Raw genomic sequence first — 15,849 nt, 5'->3', positions numbered from 1 at the left:
TGAATTCTCAAGCAGAAACTGAAAATTGGGAAGTTACCAACCAATTTACAATTATTGGTACATATACTTTAAGAGCAATAAATCTTGTATTTATTGGGCTGGTAGCCCTCATCATATCTTGGTTAAGCATGGGTATGATATGAAAGACAATCAGAAATTAAATTTTTTTTAAAAGGTTTTTCAGTCGAAAGTCAGGAGTAACATTGAAAACTAAAACAAACAGAAATTATTCCGTATATGAGGGGTGCTACTCCCTCCTCGAAACCTCACTCTTCATAATATAATTGGGCTTTTTGTCATAAGTCTTTCAAAACGACTGCTGAAATACAAGGTCCGTCGAAGTGGATTAAGAAACTTTTTTAAAACACTGCAGTCGTTAGCGACTCATTCGGTAGTTACTGGTTGAAAAGCAGGCTATATCTTCAAAAGGGCACTGGAACTTTCGATTTCTAATTGAATGAGGAAACTCCAAATCTTACTCGACCACCTTTGCCATAAAAACCTTATATCTTAACAATGGACAGCTTTCATGGCTTACAGTCCTTGCCTGGAAGGGGGTTGTCAAACCTGGAGGCATGGTATGCGATTTTTGAACGATTTTGAACAAAATCTTAAATTCTGATTGGATGTATTTGAGGAAAAAATGGTATGGGAGGTAGTTTGTGGCATCTTCAATCACTTTTGACTCTTAAAAAGGGCATTAGAACTTTTAATCTGCAATCGAATGAGCCCCTTCTGAAGTTTGTAAGACCACCCCTTCCATATGAAGTGCCTTTGGGAAAAAATAAATATTTATACATTGAACCCTAACGGCTCTTTATGGCAACGCTATAGTATTGCCTTTGACTTAAACATATGAGTAAAACTTTCAATTTTCCTTCTATTGAACATCCGGAATTATCCAGGGGGAATATGGTGGGGAGAATTTTCCAGGGGAGCTGCCTAGACACACTCTGACAAACCCTCCATGTGCTAATGTAATGGGTTTAATGTCCCTCCACCCTCATCATTGTTCAATGTCCAAAGGGTGAACATCACATTTTCATGGTTTTACAGGAAATAAGAAATAACCAGTTGTTTTTGCGTTTCTACTTCTTCTATTTCTCCCTGTTTTCGCCCTGAGGATGTTTTGCTGATTATAGTGGCTAAATTTCTACAGTATATTTTTCTTCTGTGAATGCAACTGGCCTAAATAGCAATTTCTTGGTTGGTTTTTCTTGCGTTTTGCCACCATACTCTGACTACTGCATGCAGGGTATAATGCTTTCCCACTGGTTCATTAGAGCAATATAAGTTGAAAAACCTTTGAAATTTTTGTCTTCTTGGGGACTGAAACCCTCCTCCTTCAGCGGGCAAACTTTTCTGAAGCTATGCGTCAATTTATCGGTTAGGTAACTACACTCGCAACAAAAGAACTAAAACTGAAATCTCTTTGACTGGATTTAAAATCGTCTCTTTTCCGACAAGTCAGTTTTTTACTTATAATTTTTTCTACTGTCAAATATCGCTCAGCAAGAAGTTGTGAAGAAAAGTTTTTAGGATAATTTTTTCAGAAATTATGAATTCAAATAAAGGCTGATGGTCCTTTATTGACTTGAATCTAAAATCCTCTTTTTTTACGACATGAAAAATATTTACTTTTGTTTTTTCTATTTTCGAGAATTACTTCAGGGGAAGTTTCTTCTTAATTGAAGGTTTTTCAGCAGAAACACTGGGATACTTACAGTTATCAATTTTGAAAGATTCGCTTTCATGAAGGTCAAATATATAGGCGTTCACTTTTTTTATAGGCTACATAGTTACAAGATTCGGTCATAATTGTGTCATAACTATGTCAGGCAAAGTACAAATTATGTTCTGGTGGTTAGAAGACAGAGGACGTAAATCCTACTCCTCTATGCGGTTTTGTGTGACGTGGGTATTTATTGTAATTAATGCTCATTTTTGGATTTCATTTATGTATTGGTGGTGATTTACGATAGTTTTCTGCTTGAAAAATTATCTAACTATATTTCTGATCATCTTTGTGTTAATATAGCTCTTTACTTTTCTTTGACATCATCATCAATTATTTTATTAATGCTGAAACACTATTACAAACGTAAAATGTTCACTCGGCCCAAGAACCTTAGCTTGTTGTGGGCCACATAATACAATAATAAAACATTTAAAGAACCATAAACAATACGCTAAATCCCACAATACATATAAAATAAAGATAAAAAACAATAAACACTAGCATACAATGTAAAAAAAAACAGGTAGTAATAATGATATGATAGCCATAAGCATAAACTAAGAAAGTAGAGAAAACAGGAGAGACCAACTTGGCATTGGAACATGAACAAAAAAGAAAAAAGACGGGGACTTTAACAGCTAGGGAGGTTCCTGAAAATAAATTTAAGAGAAGAGGAGAGATATATTATCTGCCGTACATCATACACAGCATAAGGGGTCCTCGAATGTGCAATGGCACTCTTTCGGCTGTTAAGAGCCACACCATTTGACCAGCACCAATTCTTCATTTTATTAAGAAGACCTTGAGCTGTGAAAGTGGCAGATAGCAAGTCCACTGTAGCAATGAAGAAGTTACTGTCCTCAGAAAAAGGGATAGGGTGCGCATGGGGATGAAGACCATCAACAAGGTCGTTGATATAAATTAAAAACAAAAGTGGTCCAAGCACAGAGCCCTATGGGACACCTTTCAATGTAGGCCAAGTAGAGGAAGAAGAACTATTAACCGAAACATACAGAGATCTCCCTGAAAGGTAAGGCCTTAACCATTCTAGTGGTACTCCATGCACTCCAAATAAAAATAGCTTAGACAGAAGAACAGAGTGGTCGACCTTAGTAAATGCCTTTGAAAAGTCACGAAATAGACCAAATACACACAACCCCTTGTCTAGATTAACTCGTACCAACTCTGTGGCATCCGAGAGCACATGTGAAGTACAGAAAGATGGACGAAAACCATGCTGATGCTTAGTTATGAGAGAGTTTCTTGCAGTCCTGTTACTACTGAATACAACTGAAGAGAGTCAATGATACACTAGTTTTTCAACGACCATAAAGAATATTTTTAAGGAAATTGTTACTCATGCCAAAGCCATCACCGAACGACTACTTGGAAGCTGAGAAATAATATTAGAAATTACAGTGTTACTGCATGGGGAAAGGAAAAAAGACTTTTGCGAAAGGAATACAATTTATTCCACTCTGCGGTGGAATGAAAACCGAAGAAAGTGTGGTGAAGTACGAATTGAAGGCGTTCGCTGTAGAGTTTTTGTCCATAATGGATCCATCAGCTTTCCTCTAAAGACATGATGAAGACTGATTGAGTTTCTTGCAGGAAAGACCTTCACTAACTACAGTCGAAACTTTACGTAAATTCCCCTTACACTCGTCACTTAGACGCGAAAAATGCAGCTTTTTTACTTAATTTAAAAAAAAAAAACATATAAGGATTCTTATTGTCACTTTTCTTTTAGCCACAGACAATTTGAGACAATTTGTTGCCTTTTCGTACTGCAATGTTTTCAAAGATATTTGATCATTAAAGCAAGTCCGATTTCTAAAAAGATATCTGCTAAGCTTCCAACTTTTGGTTTTTCTTTTTTAAGGTTTTTGAATTGTTGCAATCCCTTGTTAAAATATAAACAAATATTTTCGAAATTATCAATTTTTTGCTAATTAAATGTCTTTTCATATTGGAGTCTATTCAAAGATATTTGATTATTATAGCAGGTCCGATTTCTAACAACGATTTCTCCTAAGCTTCAAACTTGTGGTTTCCCTTTTTGAGGTTTTGGGATTGTTGTAATCCCTTGTCAATATTTGCAAATTATCAATATATGCAAATATTTTTGCAATGACCAGTTTTTTGCTCTTTAAACAATTTAATATAAACTTCTCCATGCATGAAAATCTTCAATTTTTCCATATTGTGACGTTGTCACAATAAGTGCTATGTACATAGCACTTTTCTTCTTTTTAACATCCCTTTCAAAATATGCTGCAAGTTTTTATTTAATATCCTAAGCAGTTCTTGGGACGTTGCTGATACGTTCTTTTGACAACCTGCGAAACACATATTGTGTTTCAATTTAGTTCAACATCTTCTCAAGATCCCTGAAATGTTATCTTAACACCCATAGCTTTAGTAGTAGTAATAGCAGTAGAAGTAATAATAGTAGCCCGTAAATATTGCCTTTTGGTTAGTTAAACATCCCCACTACAAGCCTTGTAAGTTTCAACTTAATTCTCCAAGCCGTTTCTAAGATATTGCTGATATGTCCTTTTGACACCCTATATGTACAGAGCGTGTTTTGATTTTGTTTAACTTATCCCTCAAATTTTCTCCCTCATACACTTTGCTTTAGTAGTAGAAGTAGTAGTAGGAGCATTAGTAGTAGTATTAGTAGGATTAATAGTAGTACTAGCCCTTTTGACAACCTTTTTGCGCGCAATTTGTTTTAATTTAGTTCAATTTCCCCATAAATATTACCTTAAATTTTCACCATAACACCTTTAGCTTTGATAGTAGTTGCCATAGAAGTTGTAGTAGTAGTAATAGCTAATAGTATTACCGTGCACATATTACCTTTCGGTCAATTGATCATCTCCCTCATCATTCCCTGAAAGTTCCAACTAAATGCCTTAAGCTATTTCTGAGATATGCCCTTTTGATTGCCTGCATACACACAGTATGTTTTAATTTAATTCAACTTTCCTCTCAATATTCATTGAAACGTTCACTCCTTTATATCTTTAGCATTAGTTGTAACATTATGCAGCATTGGACGTGCAGACGCTCTTGCGGTTGTTGCTAATGCTCTGCTTCATGCTTCTTTTACAGGTGGTTCACTCGCCAGCTCTTTCTCCTTGGCAAGTCATAATGTTTGCGGTGTCTTTGACTCCCTGATCGCCCCCTCATGCTTTTAAGGGCTGCTAAAAGAGGACTAAATCGGGCTATCATCAGATTCCAAACGGATATGTATGCTGAGCTACGAGTCCGACTAAAAATCCCTCTTAAGAAAGATGAAATGGCAAGGCCATTGGATAGAACTGTAACTTAAGAAAGGAGCCTGGCGAAAATTTCCTGAAACTTTCCAAAACTACAAACAGAATACTTGAAATCTGATCTTTGAATTGAAAAATATTTTGCAGTAGGCATCAAGACATAGCTAATTGTAGGAAAAAAGCTAACACATACAGACAGAGTAATTGAGAGACAAAAATGTTTAAACGGCACGGGTATAATGGTAAGAGTAAGTATGACTCTCTTATTGGACAAGTACTTGTGTGTTAGTTTTTGGAAAGGTACACCTGCCTAGAGAAGGTTGACCAATAATTTAAAATTGACATAGGACCATTATATTGCCTGTAATGAGAGGCAAACAAGGCACTGACACAGGAGCATTAATTTGCTTGGAATAACAGGCAATAACGAAATTTCTGAAACTTTCCAAAAACTACAAACAGAATACTTGAAATCTGGTCTTGAATTCAACGCTGAAGAGTCCGACGTAGTCCTTTTTAAATCGGAAGGCGCACCTCCTGATGAAACTATTTCGAAATTCAAAGATCCGCATGTCTGACCAAATAGTTTATCTTGGTAATCCCATTGAAAATATAATTTTCACTCGTCAACTCCTAACAGAACACGTCAAACGCCGCATATCAGCTTCATATGCTTCCGTAGTCTCTGCTAAGGTTTTATCCTGTACATACTTTAAAAATTCGTACATTTCGATTTTATTATCGAAGCTTTGAAATGGTGAAATTTGTGGTATCTCCTTTTATCTTGCCTTTTTCTCCTCGTTCTTTTTTGTTAGGTCCAGGAGTCTATATCGTTGATAGAGTTAATTTAAAGATCACCAGGAATTTTCTTTAGTACCTGTATTATTCGCATCACAACAATATACAAGCAGATCTGACTTAGAGTGACAGGTTTTGCTGCAGAATTTACTCTCATAGAAGTCTGTTTAATCACGCTTGTTGAAAATTATCCTGTAAAATTAGATATCGTTTCGTATTGCCAATACACTGTCGTACCGTAAATCGTTTTCTTGTTTCTCCCATTTGGTCTTCCATAAAATGAACAAAACTTTCTATAATCACTAACCACTGCGGGAGAGGTATCGAACTCTATTGATGATAGTTCTTACACCCAGTGCCTGCATGACCATCTAACATCCGCACTGATTTTTCTATTTTTCTATAGATAATACGCCGCCAGATGTCAGATGCTACTTCTTTTATAAACTTTTCCTTTAATTTGTGTTACAAAAACGATTGGTTTTGGGCCTAAAAGTTATGGTTCAGTTATACCATTAGGACTGTTAACTGTAGAGTTCATTATTACGGTAGTAAAAACAATCAAATTTGAAAATAAATTAGCAAAACAAATGAAATAAATGACTAAACGATTATATATGTGAGTCCAAGCAAATTCAGTCCCCTCTTTTGCATACAACTCCAGTCGACATTGTCCGTCATGAGTCAACCTAAAAATCTCGGATCATCCCTTAGTTCTATGAATATCTACCTTAGTTCTGCCATAGGATGGATGGGTGGATGATAGACAATCTATCAACAAGTGAAAATGACATCATTTTTATACAATCCTGAAAAGCCAGCTTTGCCTCTCACTCAGACTTAATGTCTTGGCTTTGTCTCCAATTGGCCAGTGGCTTGATAACAGCTTGATTTTAATTCAAAAATCAACGAAAAATTAAAGGCAAACATTTCATAAGTATTATATGATTGGCATCTACAGTGTCTGTCTATCACCTGTTTGAAATCTTTTAAGCTACCAGGAATTTCGAAAAATTGCCTGAGGCCCCTAATAAAGGGGATACGGATGAAATGGAAACAGCAGTATTGGAATCACCGTAGCCGAAACCCCCATAAAGGAGAATCACAGTGCCTCATCTTGAGCAACCAGGAAAATCACTTTTTGCATGGGAAGTACTGAAGTGTCCTTTTTTTCTTCCCCCCTAGTGGACACTGATCCATCATAGAGTGATGTTTAAGGGCCTATTTGAAGGAAAATGGTCACATGTAGTGCTTCTTGTAAGTAGCAAAAGATAAGATGGAAATAAAATCTATTTTTTAACCAAAACTGCATCTTCATGTACAAGATTATATAACACTTCTCTTTTTACAGGAGATGACATAGCACATGTATGCCTTGAAAAGTTTCTTTCCTGGGATATGATGTCATATTTGAATGACTCTGTTACCTGATTCCCTTCAGTTCGCTCTTTACTTGGTTCCAGCTAAAGGAAAGGCCGAAGGCTTTTCCTGCATGTGATATTTTCTGTGCAATAAAATTGTCGCTGAAAAGGCTGGTTGCTGCGTCCCCACTGGGTAAAGGGACCAAACAGTTTTCTCTTTATCTACCAGAGGTGACTCCCTAATGTTGCCACTAGTAAAGAGCCATAAGCCTTCAATATTTTATTTTTTCCCAGGGTCACTTCATAACGAATGAGTGGACGCAGAGACTTCAGAGGCATCTCAATCGATTGGAAATTGAGAGTTATATCGGCTACTTACGAAAAAGCACTAGATATGACAATTTCCCATCCAAATGAGACCTCTCCCAACATTCTAGAACCGCTGGTTTGGTAAAAAAAAAACGGTGGTTTTTTCGCATCCTGGTGAAAAAAAAACATTATAGAAGTGAAACAAAATAACTCGAGTCATGCTGATTCGCTTTCCGTTGAGTAAAATATTAGTCTTTTACAAACGTTGAACCAAATACCAATGTCTTTATATATATTAATCAGGTATATAGAGTCACAGCTTCCATGGCTATCCACACAGGAGACTTACAGAGGCAAAGACACATGAAAACATTTCGAACAAGGTAAAGAATGTGTTGTTCTTGGGAGATTGGGAGCGTAGACAAATCAAGATTTGCCACTGTCTCTGCAAAATTATTGAAGAAGAAAGAGGATTGCCGCCAACTGTTGCTTCGTTGATGATAAACTCTTCCTGGATTTGATTGTATCTCGAAAGCCAGAAGAATGCACGGCTTTCTGAGCAACAATCAAAAGCATTTAGAGTTGTAACTTCGAATTGTCATTAGGATGGTAGAGGACAGCCTGTAAGATTTAAGTCTATTAAACATTTGTTGAAGAAATATTTTTAGGATAAATCACCCATAATTCAATATTATATGCAACATTATAATGAGGCAGAAATCAAGAAACGTAATACATATATTAAAAACATCAGCTATTTTGGCCAAAAAACACGCTTCAACAAATGCAACAGTGGTTTAATCATAGGCCCATGTAGATATCCATGCAAAAATAAGACTCAAAATTTCAGATTCGGTGTTTATTTTGCCTATGAATGTAAATCTAATTTTGTCTATCTTTTATACGGTATGCAAACTCAAATATCTGTTCAACTTATCTCTAATTTCTGTTGAGAATAGGTTAAAAACGAGAAGGCACAAGTCATCTGTCTAATCGAAAACTTTCTTTCGCCTTTCTAATTTAAAAAAAAAAACATCGCGTGGTAAGATTTCTGTTGAGAATAGGTTAAAAACGAAATGGCACAAGTCATCGGTCTAATCGAAAACTTTCTTTCGCCTTTCTAATTTAAAAAAAAACATAGCGTGGTAAGATTATCTAAAAAGGCCAGAAGTGATCAAATATATTTGCTTATGAAAACTTTTAATTTTATACCTATAACTGTCTCGAAAGAGCTAGAGTAAATTTACGCGGTCAGTAATAAAAAAAGTTACTTGATTCCACTTTTGTTGCATATAACGAAATTTCCCTTTTTTTGGCATAAGAAATGAAATGCACGCGTCTAAATAACTTTTTAAGCTGAATTTAAAAATATCAACAGTGCTTTAAGTACTTGCTAATTATTGTATTTGAATGTGTTCTTAATTTAGATGCGCTAAATGAAATACATTTATACATTTTATTTAACACTCACTGTTTTGATTTTTTTTTTTTTTTTTTTTTTTTTTTTTTTTTTATAACTGGAACCTCGATATATTCAAATAATAAAACTCAATATTTGTGACCGAGTTTAATGTCATCCCGGATTCAAATATTCAATCAGATATTTCTAACCGTAAGTTTTTTTCGAAAGTTCTGAAATATTTAGTTAATTGTTTTTCATAAAACGAAAAAATTTAAACCATTTATCAACCAAAAAATTTCTGGCCTCTAAGAAATATTATAAAAGTTCAGAAATTCAATACATCTTTTTTGAGGTAAAGAAAAGAGTCAAAACAGAAGAAAGAATTGGAAATATTACGCACTGTTGGTGCGTAATTTTGATTGGATTTTTGAATTAAACGTGAAAAGATTCATTAGATGCATTAATCAACCTTCTTCGACCGAAATCTTGGTTATTATTCTAATTTTATTGGTACAGAATAGTAAACAAAACTGAATTATAGAAATAGAAGTGGTATCAAGTTAGAAATTTGACATATTTGCTCTTGGACTGCAACGAACAACAAATCACTGCACAGGGGCGGCTCTTGGGGTAAGAGAAGTAAGCGATTGCGTAGGGCACCGAGTGACAGGGAGCGCCCTCTGTGGCAAAGGCTGTCAGAGGCGCACTCTATGTCAGAGGGAGAGACCACCGCCGGGCGCCATGTTTCTTAATCAAGACAGATCATAAGATAATTGCAGAGCCTCCAAAACTGATTTATATTACCTAAAGAATGGTATGATTTTGTAGGCATGAAATTGCCTCAACTTGAACAATCTCTCTTGGTGCAACGCACGTCAGTTGCTAGTGATTTTATGGCACTAATTTCAAATTTCTCAAGGAGAGTCGTGTTTACGTACGGCAAGAAAGTGTAATGATAAATCGAATGAAGCACTTCGATAATGCCGACGACTAAATTTACATTAAGTCCCTCTTACGTGTATTGGTTCTGCTTTGAACCCCGTTCTGATTCGCACAAGCTCACACAATTAATAGATATTATATCCCAGACACAAAATGGATTGGTGACCACATTGCACTCAAGCAGATGGGGGAAGACTAATTTAGATACATTTTCTTGTAAAGCAGGTTTTTATTGTAATTTAACTTTTAGAAAGTTGTTCAATCATACAACACTTGTATTAAAAGTGTTTAATCATAGTGTAAAGAATGCTTTACTCTATGGTTTGATTAAGACTCTTTAAATATGAAATAATTACGTGAGCGCAAAGAGGTCACAGCTTAACTGTTTAGTTATGATTTCTCTGGAAGTGCGAGGGAATACGCTACGGCAGTGTTACGTCACAAATTCCGCCTGGACCCAAATAGATCTCTAACATATAATGCCATTTAATACTTATCAACTTAAATGAGTTTTGACGGTTAATTTAACAGTTTAATATGCCTCATACCTTTAAATACGCGTTTAGACATCGATACATACACACGTTGTGCAGATTATCAGTTTGCACACAGTATGGTGGGAGGGATATAATTTTTTTTTGGGAGGGGGGAAATGGGTATTAACATACGAGAACAGTTGAACATTAAGATAGATTTTCAAGTCAAATACCCTCAACTCCTCTGAAATTGCCTAAATATTGCCTGAAAGTCAGTCAATGGTGCATTATTTTCTTTTTTCCTTTTTGAACGAAGTACACTCAGTTTACAATGTGTCAAAAATATGAGATCTTAAAAATAATGAGTCTAGGAGCGACTTAAACAGTTTTTGCGCTTGAAAAAAAGCATTTTAGTTTGAGGGAATGTGATGGAGTGTGCAAGGTAAATGGAAAGCAAATGCATTTTTATTTATTTATGGTGAGATCCAAGACCACATTTTGGAGCAGCTGCGGCATGCAAAATATTATTCTATAATATTAGACTGCACCCCCGATGTCAGCCACACAGAGAGCAAATGACATTGGTAGCAAGATTCATCAAAATTGCAGCGGATGAGGAAGTGTTCATTAGGAAACATTTCTTAGGATTTATTCCTATTGGCGATTTTTCTGGTGAAGGCCTCACTGAAGTATTACTAAAAGAGTTGCAAACACAAGGCATTCCTTTAAATAACATGAGAGGCCAGGGATATGATAATGGTTCTGCAATGAAAGGAAAGCATGTTGGAGCTCAGAAGAGGATCTGTGAATTTAATCCTCGTGCTTTTTACGTACCGTGTGGAAACCACTCACTGAACTTTGTAATTAACGATGCTGCTCTCTCTTGCAATGCTGCAGTAGACTGTTTCAGCACAATTCAAGAAATCTTCACTTTTTTTCAAGTTCTACTCACAGATGGAGTATTTTTCTTAATAACGTTTCGAATCTTACAGTAAAACCACTTTGTAACACACGGTGGGAGAGCAGAATTGAGGCCTTGTTGCATTTGTGGTACCATATTGAAGAAGTATATGATGCCTCATATGAAGCTTCTCAAGATCAGAAACTCGATGCATTTGGTAGGAACTCCGCCTTGGGACTTGCCAAGAAACTAAAAAGCTTCAAGTTTTTGTGTTATTTAGTAACATGGCACGAGATCCTGCACAAAACAAATATGGTAAATAAGTCATTGCAAAAAGTCACGAATGATTTCCAAAGTTCGATGGAAAAAGTGTGCAATTATTTCTAACCAAGATAAGATCTGATGAAGGAGTAAACAACATGATCACCTATACTGAGGAACTTCCAGAAAAAATCGGTATTGTTCCTGAGTTAGAAAAAGAAACCACAGTCTGCCGAAGGAAAATAAAAAAACAATTTTCTAATGAGGGGGGAGATGAAACTGTAAATTCTGGAGAACATTCATTTAAGGTCAATTTCTTCGTTTTCGTGCTAGCCACTGCAATATCCTCACTAAAGGATAGATTTGAGCTAATGGAAACCACAGTGAAAGTTTTAAATTTCTCCTCGACATATAAAGCTTGCAAAATTTCGTGGATAAAGAAGAATTGAAGAAAGGCTGTAAACATCTTCAAATCGTTGTGAAGGAGAAGACTGTGATGTAAACGGTGACGAGTTGTTTGAGGAGTTACAAATATTCGCAGAAATTATGCCCTCCCCATTTTTAACACACTTTTTACTAGAAAGCCCTGCACACCTTACTTTAAGGGCATATAATTATATTCCGGTCTACGGGGGGGGCACCAAAGAATAGTCCGCTTACCCCAAAAAACTATCTAGAACCGGCCCTGTCACTGCACCAGCAAGCCGCCTGTGGCCAACAATGCTGCGCGCACTCCTCCATCCCAGTCTGCTCAGAACCTTCCTCTACAGCCTTCCAAGAAGTTCCAGTTTTCGTTAGATCCTTCCTTATGACAACCTCCCACCCCAACCAGAGACGACCTATTTTTCGTTTGGTTCTATACGGGTGGCCGAAAAGGACGATCTTTGGCAGTCTGTCATCCTTCATCCGCAGAAAGTATCGTAGCCATCTCAACCTTTCTCGCATTATAGCCCTAAAAAGTGGGATAGAACCAAACTTTTCGCATAGCTTACTGTTTGAAATATGGTCGGTCAGACGAGCACCCAAAAGAACCCGTACACAATTCTTGTGGAAAATATCTAACAAATCTTCCTCCTCCGTCTATTGAAGCGCCCTCTTTTCCGAGCCATGACCACTATCATCCCTGTAGCTTCCAATTTTCTAACCTTGGTTCGCAAATTTATATTCTTATTCTTCCAAGTTTTTCTTCAATTGTGAACCAATACAGTAATTCGTCATAAAATGGCCCATAACTCAAGGATACTGGCATTACAGAAAGACGGCCAACCTAACTGATTTTGTTACTGTGAAGACTTTCAACATCGATACAAAAAATTAGAGCATATAGGAGGGCTGTTATGGATGTTAGAAGTAAAGATTACCCTCTAGTAGTATTTTGGGTTAATCTAAAGCTGAAATTTAGGAACGATACCTACCTCCCGGGAAGTTTTGACGTTGGTAGGCTCCAGGATGAGAATTTGAGAGAAACTTTCCGGGAACAGTTAAACATTTAATTGTTGAATTTAATGGTAGATCATCTGAAAATAAGAGGAGTGTAGTGAAAGGAGAGAAAGCATTAAATGTGAATTAAGGAGATGTGAAGTGGAGGCCATGGATAAGATTGCTGTATTGTTTGTATTATTGTACTGGCATTGATAATATTGTACTAACATGTTAAAAAACTTAGAAGGAATAGTCAATCTGGATTTGTCCCAGTTAAAGAAAGGAACGGGGCCGCAAATAATGAAAAGGAAAGAGTTAAAGAGACATGGGCAGAATAATTTGGCAATGTGCTAAACCGTGATAAAGCTACAGGAAATTATATAGAAAAGCCAGAGACAGTACTAAAAACGGTTTAAAAGATAAAAAGATCCCAGATTCTGATAGTGTGGTAAATTAGTTTCTTAAATGTAAAATCATTTAAATATCAATCAATTTGTCCTATATTTAAACAACAGGTTGTTTGTGCTGTTGTTGCTACTGATTTAGGTCACTTTTTGCCCCTGAAGTCCTTGCGACCCCAACAGAAACAACAGGTTAACAAAAGGAAATAGAGCATCTTAGAACGTAGTTTTGCATGGTTTGTTAGATGGCAGCAAATTTTGAGAAAATAGAGAGTAGTAATGTATACGTTTGGGTGTTCTTGGATTGACGGCTGCTCTTCCAAAATCGTTATTTACAGCTTGAACTTGAACATTGAGTCATTCAATGAGTAACCAAGCCAATAACTGAGCCTTTGGGTTCCTGTCTTCTTAGGTTTTGTGATTTTTACAATTTTCCTCATGATTCCTGATAATTTTCATCAAAGACCGTCCTCATTTGTTCGTTTCAATGAATTTATCCCCATTCCCAAACTCTTGGGTTCCTCCGAGGTAATTGTTTGCGTACGTGCCTCTTACAATAGTATATTGCTGTCATTTATTCATTTACCGATTTCACCATTTGTCTCTAGGCTAGAGAAACCATTCCAATTTTTCTCTCGGGAGGAAGGGTCTATAGAATTCCCACGGATGAATTGGCATGTGAACTCCCATATTATTTAGTTCATGGTTTTAAAAAATGCGCTCTTTTCTAGTAAATTTCCTTATTTTCATCTTATTCGTTGGTTTTTCAAAGATTAGTTACCCGACTAAAAGGTTATCGCGACATAATTAATTTCGTAGAGGTAGGCCTACCCTCCCCCATTGAAAAATCGCCTGCCCATTGTGGGGTATTCTTACATTTAAAATGGTAAAGAAAAGGTTATTCTCCATAAAAATTTAACGAAGGCCACAAATTAGCTTGAGTTTCAAAAAAAAAAAGTAAAAAAACTTTAAGTTGTAAAAAAAAAGAAAACTTATTCGTGGTGGGGATTCGTGTGGGTTCTCCACCATGTAGAGAATCCCAAGTATGCTTATCAAATTTCAATAATGTTAAGCTGTGTTTTGTAACACTTAACAAGCAGTTTGTGTTTAGGCTGAATGTTTTCTATAAATTTTGATGTGCTAATAGCTGTATTGCGGTTCGCATCTATTGAGCACAAGAAGTTTAATAACTAAAATAAAGTTATAAATTTTCTTAGGGCTACAAACAAGATATTTGACCAATTCCCTACAAAGTTATTGCTCAAGAGCAGTCTTTCCAATGTCCTCGAATTCTTCAAGGTTTCCCCAAATTATTTTTATTTAAAAAAAATATCCAGGGCCACTGACAGGGGGGCCAAGGGCATAAAAGAATTTTCCTTAAGTAAACAATCAATTTATATTCATCAATCTTGGGCTCAAACTTGTAAATTCATTTACCGTACTTTGTTTGGAACTTCAAGGACAGAACCTCAAGGAAACATTCTGCGACTAGCCGATGGATATCAATTTTCTATATTCTAGCCAATAGAAGATTATGATTGTGGCAATAATCGAATAAATATTGTAGTCAATAACCTGATTTATGACAAAAGCATAAATAACTAAATTTGAATAACAGTTCACTCATTAGCCTCTTTTTACCTGTTTTCTGCTTATTAATAACTATTACGTAAAAAATATGTATTTAGATACACAAATAAAGTCATGCCAGTGGGTACGTATGTAGAAATCACTTTTTGAGGAGTTTATATTACTTGGAAGGGAGAAAGTTCTGAAAACAGCATAAAATTATTAGAAAATAATGGAAAATTACGCTAAAAGCGTAAGATCCTTGAGATCTTGGGAGACATAAGCCCGATTTACCATCCAAAGAGTTAGATAAAAAAAGAGAAACGAATTAAAGCCAAAAGTCAAGACTGTGGAAAACTATGAGTTAGATTTATATATTCTTTTAAACCAACCATTGACATCTATAATATACCCCCCCCCTTCCTCCCCTGCCTCTGTATTTGTAAGTTGGCTGTTGAGAAAGGCTTCCAATATCCCAATTTTTACGGGGCTCTTCGATATTGCTCTGGCCTTAAAGTTAGAAATAAAGGAAGATAAATATAGGAAGGAATTTGATCTGATGAAAGAGATGAATTACGCAGGATCATTAAAAGAATTTACAAGTTTAAGCATAAGACTGATAAACACCAATTCACTGTTTGCTTAAATGAAAATTTCAAATACATGACTTTTTTATCTTGATTTAACTGGCCTCTTCTTTGGTTGGAGCCTTTTGTAATCGCCCCTCTATAGATATCCCTGCATATTTTCCGCATGAAAATTATTTGCCTTGGAGTATAATCATATTTTTGAATTTTTTTTTTTTAGGTTTATCTAATAACTACCTCCAAACGCGCTTGGACAACATCGTAAATGTGGGTACTTGTTAATACCATGAAAGCAAATACCTATGATAATTAAGGCCCTTTGAAAGTGAACAATTATACAAGTTATTAAAAGAAAATATAAATTAATCTTGTGTATAAATTTTTTGTGGGTAGGGAATTTG

At 35.9% G+C, this 15,849-nt stretch overlaps 1 protein-coding gene across 3 annotated transcripts in view; it reads right to left on the bottom strand.

The window, feature by feature from the left end:
* Positions 1–2,080: 2,080 nt before the first annotated feature.
* Positions 2,081–15,849, bottom strand: part of LOC148943543 (uncharacterized) — an 80,238-nt gene continuing 66,469 nt past the window's right edge. For 2 of the 3 annotated variants that reach the window (XM_089101518.1, XM_089101517.1), the window contains exon 4: positions 2,081–8,108. In XM_089101518.1, coding sequence (XP_088957644.1) covers positions 8,054–8,108 — 55 coding nt within the window. In that variant the 3' untranslated portion in view covers positions 2,081–8,053. Of the gene's footprint in view, positions 8,109–12,884; positions 12,987–15,849 lie in introns of all 3 variants that reach the window. The other variant, XM_089101519.1, reaches the window with a different exon arrangement.

Source organism: Artemia sp. Qi Xiang Cuo, chromosome 15 (genome assembly GCF_049724085.1).
Source record: "Artemia sp. Qi Xiang Cuo chromosome 15, ASM4972408v1, whole genome shotgun sequence".
Classification (NCBI taxonomy): domain Eukaryota; kingdom Metazoa; phylum Arthropoda; class Branchiopoda; order Anostraca; family Artemiidae; genus Artemia; species Artemia sp. Qi Xiang Cuo.
The sequence above is the reverse complement of the archived record's forward strand: the minus strand, read 5'-3'. Positions and strand labels throughout refer to the sequence as shown.